At 41.1% G+C, this 13,318-nt stretch overlaps 1 protein-coding gene across 1 annotated transcript in view; it reads right to left on the bottom strand.

Moving 5' to 3' along the window:
• LOC126299476 (DNA damage-regulated autophagy modulator protein 2-like) overlaps positions 1–13,318 on the bottom strand; it is a 141,652-nt gene that overhangs the window by 82,740 nt on the left and 45,594 nt on the right. Inside the window, exon 2 of the mRNA XM_049991410.1 lies at positions 3,637–3,715. Within this exon, the coding sequence (XP_049847367.1) occupies positions 3,637–3,715 (79 nt within the window). The remainder of the gene's footprint in view (positions 1–3,636; positions 3,716–13,318) is intronic.

Genomic DNA, 13,318 nt, shown 5'->3' on the forward strand with positions numbered 1-13,318 from the left:
ACAGTTGCTGTTTGAACAAAAAGAGGCTAGCTAGGGATCTATCGTCACAGGCCATTCAAAATGAATGGAAATGACAGAAGAGAGTCATAAGAATTCTCAATATCTATTATGCAGTTGCATATTTGCTATGAAACAACGTTACAATACCATGCAGAAAGAATTTAGAGATTTAGTTGCCAATGATAGAGAAAAAAATTACAACGTTCGACAGACAGGAATCATTGTTCTGCTCATTAAAGAGCACTTTGTGCTAGATTGGCAGGCATGGAGGACGCGGAGAAACTAGTGGTACGACTAGGAAAATTTCTGAAGTCAAATGCATCATTTTACTTTCAGTTATAACAGTTCGTTGTGAAACTAAGCGAAGAGTGTGGAGACTATGTACAGGGTTTTCATTTTAACTAGAGAAAGTGAAATATCTCCAAAACTACACACTGCACTAAAAAATGAGGCTTTCCATTGAAAGTTCCATAGATGCCCCGCCACTCACGCACGATGTGGGGTGGGGGTCGAGTGTGGTATCATTGGATGCCCCCTCCAACACAAACAGAAAATAATTATAACTTTTCTTGATTGGAAGTGTAGTTTTCCAGATATTTCAGTGTCTTCATTTAAAATCAACGCCCTGTTTATTGTTACATAGTACGTTGGTTACGCCAAGGGGCATGCTTGTAACGATTTGTCGATTTGAAACCCTTTATTTTTGAATATACGAAGGAAAAAGAAGGGCAGGAATGAAAATTAGAAAATATGGAATGCATCGCAGACCTTGCATTTTAATTGGACTTGGCTGCACACTGCCCACAGTAAGCCATTACAAGGTGAGAAACAACGTATTTCTGATTTGATGTGGATGCATTTAAAAAGAAAATCGCATTGTAGAAGAGGCAAAATCTAACAAACACAGCCCACTTCCCTAAACTTTCCGGGACTAAAGAAAACGAGGTTTGAAGAGTTCATTCATTGTGGCCTTGAAAATCTTACAAGGATAATCTTCTAATTATTTTGAAGACAATGGCAATTTTATGCTTGTTTTCAGGCTGCTTCCAAGATCTTTTGCCGTTTTATTTGAAAGTATCCCTGTGCATGTACGGATGTAACTGATTGATCAGCACTGTAACCCCGTTTTAAAGCAAATCCTTTTATGTTAAAACCATCCAGGACGTCTACATTCTTTTCCTCAGGTGGAGTACCGTATCTCTATAATGGGGTTGCAAAAGTGCTACAATATTTCGATCAACATATGTGTGTGAAAAACTTTTCTTTATTATGAAACTAAATAAATCACGATTATGTGAAAAACTAAATGTGTCTGTAGGACAACAATTTGTACCATAGGAAAGTTATCTTATGTCCAAAAGGGCATGATCACTGGCTTTTGGACAAAGGGTGGAATCATTTCCGGAACGACCAAGTTTGTAAACCGTTTGCGTGCAGCAGTGGTTAATGTATACCGTCCATGGTAAAATGACACTGTACCAAACCTGTGTCGAGGCAACTATTGCCCACCATACGCCATGGATGACAGGGCTGAATGACGGCAGCAGAGATGAGTTCTGGCTAATAGACATGCAATTTTTGAGCAGCTGACAGGCCAGATAAACCAAGGGGCTACCAACAGTGTCTCCGCAACGACCATTAGGTGCATGTTACTGCATATGGGCCTCTGCAGCAGGTCCTTGGTTCATGCACTCATGCTGACTGCTGTTCATCTGCGAGGAAGGCTGGAATATGCACGCCAATATCGCAACTGTGCGTCTAGTAAGAGGGGGCAGGTGACCTTTTTAGATAAATCACATTTTATGCTCCATTGGACAGATGGCTATTGACATATATGGCGTGAAACGCCTAAAAAGCAAACACCCTGCAACAATCGAGTGAGTTTTATGCTCTGGTGAATGTTTACGTGGCATTCCCTGGGTGTTTTCCTTGGCATGATGGCATCTATTACCAGGACAATGCAATGTATCATACAGCTTAAAATTTACATGTGTGACCATCTTGGGTCATAAATTATGGCCCTTAAGATTAGGCTAAAATAATCTGGTCGTAAATTAGACTTATGTAAACATAACATAATAGCATATATACCTGGTTCGCTTACATTGGGGTCATAAATTACGCTTGCATGTATATAACTCAAGAGCACAAGGGGGCAGTTTCTTTATATAAGGACACTAGGCCAAGTGGCCCATTTGTTTACGCAGGGAGAACTCTGGGCCCTTTGTCTCCATGAGCAGTTTGCTCCACAACTAACGGCTGGCACACCTCAAAAATTATTCAAACGAAACCGCATCAGTCACACCCAACACGCTCGTTTCTGGACAAACATCTGTGCTCTCATCGAGGCTGTTGTTCTATAACCACATCTTCATAATGTTGCTTGTCCAGATCGTGGTTACCTAGAAAATTTTGCTTGATTCGATGTCCCCTGTCCTTATCTGACATTATTATCACGCTGTTTCTAACCACATTATAGAGTGTTCCATGTATCGGGCACCCACGGTCTGGGCACGATCGAACACACTGCCATCGCATGTCTTGTCCAGCCTACGGCTAGTCCAAGGTCTGAGACCATCCCATTCAGCTCTTCCAGTGCAACAGTAGCGCTCCTCTCCAAAGTAGCAACCATCAGAAGCTAAAAAATGTAAGATTCCATTTATTTCACGAGTTCATTTCAATAAGATGCTGACAACCTCTTAAAGCCACAAGAGCGAAGAAACAATAAGAACGAAATTCAGCAAACTAGATATTAAATTAACGTCAACAACATTTTATCCACACAGTGCACTACAATAAAATTCGTAGATCATTGGAAATCAAACAGCATTGTTGGTGGTGGCATGTTTAAACAGTTATAGTGAGTCACAGGCATATGTTGCACATAATACGAGCTTCTCGTATTATTTAATATGTGTGCGCGCAATCGTTCTGCCCCTTCATCTTGTCGTTGAAAAGATGTAAAAGCATTTGCAGTTTTACACCTCCACATGCAGTTAAAAAGAAATACACAATGAAGAATCTGCACAATTGTTTAAGCATTGGCTTTTTACAAGTCAAAAACAACCATTATACAAATTTTAAGTATGTTAGATTTTTCTCAATTTCTGAGAATTAGCAAAAATTTTACTTTCTGTGTGATGTGTAAGCGATGTAACTTTTTTTCGTCATAACAGCCTCAGAAAGGGGTTACACGACACTGATATATCAAATTAAGTTAGAACTGTCCTACCACAGTCACAACAGATTATCTCGGAAACGCTATACATCTCAAGGAAAGATCATAAATTTAATGTAAAACAGCACTTAGTGTAAAACCATAAACAACTTGTAAATGAATTTACGGATTATTAAATCGCAGATAATGATGTAGCTAAGTCCAAAAACGTTTGAAGCAAAAACTAAAGTATTAATAATTGGTTTTTCAAAGATGGAGCGTCAATAATATGTACTGATTACCAAAAAGTCTCGTGGAAAGCTCGACAGACGTTAGTCTGAAACGTTTCTTTCTGTTTCAAAAATTACTAGCCACAATTTTAGACTACGGTACCTCCTGTAAACTAGGCACATGAGTACTGTTAAAGCTAGAAATTTAATACTGTCATTAATAATATGTTTTTATAGAGTGGAGCTTACGTTATCAGGAAGGTTGCCAGCAGTAGCAGGCACAGAACCACAGGAAGAAATTGAAGATGGCGGTACGTCATCTCCAGAACTGAAAGATAAAACGTATGTCAATAAGTGGATTCTGAAATCGATAGATTTTTAAAATATTGCACACAACATATAAAAATAAGCTTGTATGTGCATTGCAAAATTAAAGATATTTTATTCTTTGTTGGTATTGAGGGTAGTACAGAAGATAATGAAAAAGAGTCTCAGTATCTACTGCAATGGAATCTGTAAGTATAGCGTAACGTGCAGCGCACATTCTTGCGTATCAGGGAGGTAAGCTGCACACGGATTGAATTCATGCAATAGGTTAACGTGAGCTAGTACAATGGCCAGCCTGAGTCTAATTTTTTGGCAGTTTCTCGCGCTCGTTTAGATAACTGCCAGGTAGGTCGCCAAATTCCGCCTCATAGATTAAGATATATTTCAAATACGATAGCTCATTAAACTAAGTTTACGCGATTCGCAGACAGATGGTGTTCACGGCCCCGCTCCCTTAGGGTACCTTGACGACTGTTGTGTGAGGAAGGGCATCCGGCCATAAAGTTAAATAATAAAATAAAATTTGCCAATTCCTGAAAAAGCGGATCTCATACTAGACGGGATAAACGTTAGAGGAAAGAAAGGAAGTCTGTTCAGTAGGACGTCTGGTCGGTGCCGACGTCATTAGGGATCGAGAAGTAATCGTGTGAGAGGAACTACTCCAGAAGGCGACCTGCTGAAACAGAAAGGGAATAATGTTTGAAATTAACGTACCTTCGCGTATGAGATCGTCAGAAACGAAACAAAAAGTCATGTTGAACTAGGCTAGAAAAGGAAATATTAAGCGGTTCAAAGATTTTAGGGGGAATTTCGAGCTCTATTGTGGGATCTTTATCTGAGCCTCACACCCTCATTCCTCCCAAGTACTAACCGCAGTAAATGATTCAGCAACTGCTGCAATGCTCGGTGTCGACATTTTTTCATTGCACTTCTCCTCTATTGTCACCAGTTATGAAATTTTAATTCATAGTATTTTAAGCACTGTTGACCTCCTCCCTAGAGTCTGGCTGACAGCTCAGGACTCAAATTGCTACAAGCCATGCAACCCTGAAGACTTGGAAGGTCATTTATCTGTTCTGTAGTAACCTTCTTTACCTATTATAAAAGCTGTCAACGGACCAGAAAGGAGTTCAACATCCATCAACAAAAATTTTTCATCAGTTGCCCAAGAACATAAAATTTCAGACGGGTATTAATACAAGTTTTAAATCTAATCCAGTATACTTTCTTCTCGAGAAATTCTTTTATTCCATTGACGAATTTTCATTTTAAAACTGGTAGCCCGTATAAAAAAACCAAGTGTAGCTGCATGACCTGGGCTGAGAATTAATATGTTCATTGTTATTCAAACTATTCCTGGATACATGTTCTGTAAACTTACTTGTCTTAAATGAAAAAAACTGAAATGGTATATGGAACACGTGACTAAATAAAAGAGAGCAATAACTGGTAAGAAATCGTCCACTTCCTTGCAAAGGGACCATCCAAGTGGCCGTCATAATCTGTTACAGGAAAGCACGGGGGCCCTACGCTGAGGTGACGAAAGTCATGTTATGTACATATACAGATGGCGGTAGTATCGTGTACACAAAGTAAATGGACATTGCAACGTCGGGGCTATTATTTATACTCAGGCCATTCATGTGAAAAGGCTTCCGACGTGGTTATGACCGCACGACGGGAATTACCAGACTTTGGACGCGGAATGGTAGTTGGAGCTAGTGGCATGCGGCATCCCACTTCGGAAATCGTTAGGAAATTTAATATTCCGAGATCCAAAGCGTCAACAATGTACTAAGAATACCAAATATCAGGCATTACCTCTCACCACCACAATGAAATGGCTGGCAGCCTTCACTTAACAACTGAGAGGAACGGCTTTTGCTTAGAGTTGTCAGTGCTAACAGACAAATAACACTGCATGAAACAATCGCAGAAATCAGTGTAGGAATTAAGACGAACGTATCCGTTAGGACAGCGTGGCGAAATTTGGCATTAATGGGCTATGGCACCAGACGACCAACACCAGTGCCTTCACTAACAGTACATCACCTACAGTGGCTCTCCTGGGCTCGTGACCGTATCTGTTAGAGCCTATATGGCTTGAAAACCGTGGCCTGGTCAGATTAGTACCCATTTCGGTTGGTAAGAGCTGATGGCAGGGTTCGAGTGTGGCCCAGACCGCACGAAGCCATTGGCCCAAGATGTCAACAAGGCACTTTGCAAGCTGTTGGTGGCTCCATAATGGTGTGGGATGCGTTTTTATAGAATGGACTGGATTCCCTTTGCCCAAGTGAACCGATCATTCACTGGAAATGGTTCTGTTCGGCTACTTGGAGACCATATGCAGCTATAGCTCAATAGCTCATGTCACATCGAGTAGCTGCACTACACCGGGCAAAAGAAGGCCCAACACGATATTATGAGGTATCCCATGACCAGTGTAAATCTGGAGGATCCCATCGAGAGTTTCAATACTATTCTTCCCGAATGCAAAGCCAATACCTTTCACGCTCGGTGGGTAACATACTACATTCGTACTCCGCTGAGAATCGGATCTGCAGGAAGATGAATTAAACCTTCAGGCATCAGGAAATGTCTCTTTTTTTTCTATTTTGTAATTTATTATTTATTTATTTATCCGTCCATATTTAAGTCTTTGCATGCAGTTGATGTCGTCACGTGTAATTTTAAAAACAACTTTTACTTTGGAGATTGACATGTTAGAGGAAGCATGGTTACTTACTATATACAAAACTATACACAATCAAATAAATATCTAAGTAAATAAACATTATAAAATGTACATGTGCTGGAAGAGGGAAGAAAGCTGTTGCATCTGGCTTATGACGTCAGTGTACAGGAGGTCGAGCGGTCAGCACTTGTCAGTGACATCCTGGGCGGACGTTAAACGACAAAACAGAAGACGCTTTCAGTGTGTGGTATACAAGGGGCGCGCTAGGGCGGAAGTTAGCAGGTTTAGGCCAGCCTAGGAGGACGAACAACTAAGTAAGTGGGCAACGGAAGGGGAGGCAGTTCATGTTAAGTTATGTTGGTGGCACATCACGGGGCGCAAAGCCAGAGGCTCTGCCTCCCCCCCAAAAATAACTTATGTGCTAGTCGAGGTCTGGATCACAAGAGAGAGAAGTAATTGTGTTCTGCACTGCAGAATCCTCCAGTGTGCAGACACGCGATATGTATACCACGCACGTTAGTTGCTAAAACCGATGGCGTAAATTCGCTAGCGATTTCAACATAGGACTCAAGACGTCTCCTGTCAGCAGCTTACTGGACAGAACTACCTCGGTTCTGAGAAGCAACTTATGTCACGTAGGCACAGCGGAAGTTGCTCTGGGAGAAAACTTGTTAAGATTTGACTTGGGCCTTTGAAAGAAAGTTTTCTAATCAATTCCCTAAAATGTTCCTTGACTGGATGCCACCCTGTACAACACGAACAAAGTCATAATTTCTTAAAAGAAGGTGCACTTAGTCTTACGAATTAATTAGTAATTAAGGTTGCCTTTTGCATAGTTCTCAAATTATTCAAGTGTATAAAAGGTCTTTCCATGCAGTCACGTCTGGGTTCTGTTTTTGAAGACATTTACTGAGAGCTGTAGTGCCTGCGAAGGTAATTTATTAAAAAGCTTTGTACTTGTTTATTCATATCTACATTGCGTCTTCTTAAGTCTAGTTGTAGGTACGTCAATTTTTGATGTTTGACTAGTATTCTACGTGTACACACCTTTACCTACACTCCGCAAGCCTCTGATTTACCTTTACGATCTTTTCGCGATATAGTCTTGGGAGCAAGCAATATATTGGTAGACTCTTGTAGGAACACACTTATCTTCACCCAAATTATTTGGCATTTACAATTTGTACTGACCTCAATAGATATTATCGTGTTCTTTATGGCTATAAATACGCCTCTAAATCAGATACAGACTGCCTCTCTTGCAGCGTCTGAGACTAAGTTGACTGAGATTCCCCGTCAAGCTGTCGCGCTTACTAAATGAACCTGCAACGAAACGCGCTGCTGTTTTGTGGATCTTTTCTGTTTCCTCTATCAATCCTGTCTGGTTCGGATCTTAGACTTACGAGCAATGTTCATGTACTGATCGAACAAGTGTTTTGTAAGCTACATTGTTTGTGGGTGGACTACAGTTACCGCGAATTCTTCCAATGACAGTCTTGCATCTGCCTTGTCTGCAGTTAGTTTTATGTGTTCGTTTCATTTTAAATCACTCCGTACGCACACTCCTCATTATTGTGACTTCTTCCGATTATTGTCCTGCAATCGTGTAATCATAAAACAATGGGTCTCCCTGTCTACTTACGGTCAATACGTTACATTTGTCTTCCTGTATTTCGCTACAATTTCTAGATTTGCGACTCTTCTGTACACAACAACATCATTCTCTTAATAACTTGAGTCTCTCAGTGTATAGCTGGTAATTTGAAGTCTCCGCTACTACTATAACATGATCAGGAAATTTATACGAACTATTCTCCAAGTCTGCTGTGAAACGTATCACTACTACTGCTCCTAAAGCATGGAGCCTATAAAAGCATCCGATAAGCATATTTTATCCACCTTTAACACTTCCCAACACCCAGGATATCTCACATTCGGAATCTGTGCTCACATCACTCCACCACAGCCGGCTTTCATCGTATCTTTGCGTTATCTTTGCGTTATAAATTCTAATCGGGTTTTATACTTTCATTGCTATTAAGATCTGGTTTGAGGCAGGTTTCTGACCATAGTACTATGTGAACATTTTCAACGTCTGTAAGTGAGACTAATTCTGAGACCTTTTCATAGAGACTCCAGCAGTTAACTATTACTCTATTAACATTTTCTTTCTCCGATTTACTATGACGAATGCTACTCTCTTTAAATAACTGTGATAGTATTCTTCCTTGTCTGAAATCAGAATTTTACTTGTTTTGTGGAGGTATTTATCTATCCTCAAAACCTAAGAACTCACATGTACACGCCACACGGACTCCACTATCCTAGTTGCTACTTCTTCGGTGTAGTGTACTTCTGCCTTATTATGGAGGTGTCGTACAATTCTCCATCCGGCAACAGAGGTCCAGAAATAGGCACCCAAGATTGTCACAGAATCGTCTGAGCCTTTGGTTTTAGCCTTCCACTCTCCTGCCCGACATATTCGCGAAACTGTCGCGCCATTCGCCGCCAGGTAAGTGTCGACCGGCTATGACTAGCGAATCGGAAGGCGCTGCGACATTATGCATCCAAAGCAACGGTATTAGCTCCGGAGATGCCAAAGCATTCGCCTCAAGTGCCCCAATGTCACAGCAGATCAGGACAGCAACCTGAAGGCCATCGACAGCAGCCACACAGCTTCCAGCTGTCACAAACAGTTGCCAATTCCCTCTGCATTCGTACTCAACAGGCGCAGTCCCTTTCCATCTTTAATCAGTTTTCGTCTACACCGCAAGTAATGTTACACTAACGCAACAGTCATGGGTGCAATCTAAGTTCAGCTACTACGATACCTGCTATATTGGCTGTCGTTTTCTTTCACATGCAAGAGGCAACTATTTACGAATTGTAGCCCGCTGGAATCATTTTAACCCGCATTAACACCGTCTTTTCCCATGTTTTATGTAGAAGATTAATGGCGGTCTGTTAGCAAGGTTCTAATTCTGTAAAACCAACCAATAAAAAAATTTATGTTCTTAGTAAAATCATCATCTTACGATTTGTTTCGTTTTCTGTCTTAATTACGCTCACGCTTGAGTTAGGGGTGATTAGGTTTGGACGTGTTTGTTCATCTTGTAGTGGTCCCCACAATTGTTATTGTGTATTTGGTGCATGGTTCATCGAACATACACTAACATCGACAGCATCCCCTAAATGATCGACTGGGTGAAGATCGGGTCGTCGGGGGAAGATCGGTTGGTGGGAGGGGGGGGGGGGGGATGGTAGTAGAGGCGGGTGGAGGGGACCAAGTCATAGTCATCAGTTCTCTGGAGTGTTTATCAAGACACCTGAGTGTGACCAAATAGCTGTGACATGTGGTACTGCCCTGTTGAAACATGGTATCTCCGTCAGAGTATTATAATGCCGGAAAAGGCATCAGACCAGGCTACACGCTGCCACTTTTTCACGATCCATTGACTTTGTTCTCTGGCCTTTGCTCTGAGTCGAGGTGTCAGCAAACAGACACGAGTAGGTCGTCGACTGCTGAAGCCTATGCTGTTCACTTGTCTCCTTATACCCCGATAGAAACGGATTCCTGACGCCACACATTCAAATCGCCGTCGAACTGACTCACAGACCGTTGATCACCTTGTCTGGCTTTGCAGAGACGACGTGAGATCCGTTCGTCAAACACTTGTGGTTGTTCTTTGTGGCGGTGAAAAGGTGTGGGAACATTTTCTCTGCGAAATTAACATCCAACCAAGACACTGTTAATCTCGGAGATTTTTGTGTGTCTTCCGACACACTTTGACCCACACGTCGTGTACAGATTACCATGACGCGTTGAAAATTGGCTAAATCGCGATATGCTGGCATCTTCACTAGACACCTGACTGTAATTGACTGCTCAGATATAGTATGTAGACTCGCGCTACCTTGAACCAATGCGTTTTCTGACGTCCACTGTACATACTGACAAATTGGAATTACCATTGGACTGACAGATGTCGTCCTATGCTGGTTTAATGTTTCGTCTTCTTTAAGAATATCGCTTCCGTTTATTCCTTACGCGCGATTGTTGATCTGTACTGGCGACTGAGGTAAATGCTGATTGATGCATCAGATATTAATCGTATGACATCGATCACAATAGCCACTAATCTATGTTAGCCCGTACATTTATTTGATATGTTTGACTGAAGCATTTACGTTCCATAATATTAGCCGTACTCTTTCCAGTTATAACTGCCTTGACTGTTTCTTAGTGTTTCGGGACCCTTTTCAAACTCTGTGCGTCGCTTCTTAGCTTCTGCTGCGCTGTTTGCTCTAGAACTTCGATGTGGATACATTCTCCAACGGTGCTTCCCATTGCATTAGATTTTTTTTTCTTCTGCCATCGAAACTTGCTTTTCTGTTAACATCTGTATCTGCAACATCCTCTATAAACCACTGTGAGATGCGAGACAGATGGTGCTTAGTATGATACCATGTGTTCAGGTTTTTTGCCTATTCCTGGCGAGTATGTAGCACGGGAAGAATGGTTGTTTAAATGGTTCTGTACATGTTGCATTTAATCTAATTTAGTGTTCACGGTGCCGGCCGGTGTGGCCATGCGGTTCTAGGCGCTACAGTCTGGAACCGCGCGGCCGCTACGGTCGCAGGTTCGAATCCTGCCACGGGCATGGATGTGTGTGATGTCCTTAGGTTAGTTAGGTTAAAGTAGTTCTAAGTTCTAGGGGACTGATGACCTAAGATGTTGAGTTCCATAGCGCTCAGAGCCATTTTTTTTTTGTGTTCAAGGTCCCTACGAGAGCAATACGTAGGCTAATGAATGATATCTCTAGATTCTTCACTTAATACTGGTTTTTGAAATTTTGGAGGTAAGTTTTCACGTAATAATTTGGGTCTATCTCCAGTAATACGCCAATTTAAGTTTTTTACATTTCCTTGAAACTTTCCAGAGAGTCAAACAAACCTGTGACCATTAGTGCTGCCCTTCTTTGTATACGTCAATATCCTCTGTTAGTCCTGTTTTGTATGACTCCTACACACTTGAGTAGTATTCTAAGATGGGACGCACAAGTGATTTTGAAGCAGTCTCCTTTGTACACTATGTCTTTACGATATCCTGAAAATGAAACGAAGTGTGCTATCAGTCTTACGTATAACTGAGCTTATGTGATTACTCCATTTCATATCATTGTTATAGTGAGGTATTTGTATGAGTTAACTGATTTTAGTGATGACTCGTCGATATTGTAGTCATAGGATACTATGTTTTACCGTTTTGTGAATCTCATAAATTTACGTTTTTGGGTTTTTATAGAAAGCTGATAATCTTTGCACCAGTTTGAAGTACGATGGTATCGCCATTACACTGTTGGATAAGTTTCATCCTAAATTGCTGGTGATTTTTCACAACAGATGAAGCATCAACGTGGTAATGTGTTGGTGGGTGAGAGACTTAAAATTTCGTCTATCCCAAAGTAGACGCTCGTTACAGTTCCGTGTCGCCGACAACATTGAAATTTAATTTTCTTGCCCGAGATGCAGTATGATATTTCGGAGAAGTTATGAAACTTTTTTTATTTTACCATTTTTCATTTTCGGAATCTCCTTATTGTAGTAATGAGCAACAGTCAGAATTCACAAAAGCGATCCTTGCTGCTCTTGACAAGGGTGAGTGTGTCACAGGTATCTTCTTAGATATAGCGAAAGCTTCTGATACTGTTGACTATAAAATTCTATTAAACAAGCTACAATCATTAGGAACAAGAGGTGTAGCTAAAGACTGGTGCTGGTACCATACCTAGTAGATAAGGTAAAAAGAGTGGAGATAGTACAAAGCTCAGTTAAAGTTAACTTTTAGTTAAATACGTGTCGGAACCAAACTACATTAATATATGAGACCTCAGAGTAGCCAATTAGGACCAATATTGTTCCTTATCTACATCGATGTCTTTCCCAATACTGTTTTTCACGGAGAAAAAAAATTTCTTTGCTGATTACAGAAATGTTATAGTTACAGAGAAAACAAGAAAACCGCTTATAAGAAAGCAAATGAAACACTCTAAGTTCAAAATTGGTTAATATGCAATAAAATGACATTGAACATAAAGTAAACAAACGCCAGAAATTACTATTTGAAGAAGAAAATGACACTGTTAAATGAAATGTAATGGTAGCTCTATAGACTGCGTAACGAACATAAAATTAAGGATTCTCAGCTGAAGTGGTGTGAACATGCAGAGATACTTGCAAACAGAATGTCATCAGGATGTTACGGTCTTAGGGTCCTGTCATCAGTATGCAACAACCAGTGTATCATAGTTACATACTGTTTATACAGGGTGACAATTATTGAACTATATGAAATAAAATCGTCATAACTTCTGAACGGTTTGCGTTAGGACGTTCAGAGTGCGCGGATGGCGGTGGGGCATGACAGGAATTAGCATGCCTGTATGGTTTGGTTCAGCCACGAAGCCCACTTTCATTTGGATGGGTTCGTCAGTAAGCAAAATTGGCGCACTTGGGGGACTGAGAATCAGCATTTCGCGATCGAGAAGTCTCTTCACCCTCAACAGGTGCCTGTGTGGTGTGCAATGTTCAGTCACGAAATAATCGGTGCGATATTCCTTGATGGCACGGTGACTACCGAACGGTACATGAAGGTTTTGAAAGATGATTTTATCGCCATTATCCAAAGTGACCCTGATTTCGACAAGATGTCGTTCATGCAAGACGGAGCTCGACCACATCGAAGCAGGAGAGCGTTTGATGTCCTGGAAGAGCACTTTGGGTACACCATACTGGCTCTAGGGTACCTAAAGGCCACTGCCATAGGCCTCGATTAGCCGCCATATTCTCCTTATCTGAACACATGCGGCTTCTTTTTGTGGGGCTATATTAAAGACAAGATGTACAGAA

The sequence above is a fragment of the Schistocerca gregaria genome, chromosome X (genome assembly GCF_023897955.1).
Source record: "Schistocerca gregaria isolate iqSchGreg1 chromosome X, iqSchGreg1.2, whole genome shotgun sequence".
Classification (NCBI taxonomy): Eukaryota; Metazoa; Arthropoda; class Insecta; order Orthoptera; family Acrididae; genus Schistocerca; species Schistocerca gregaria.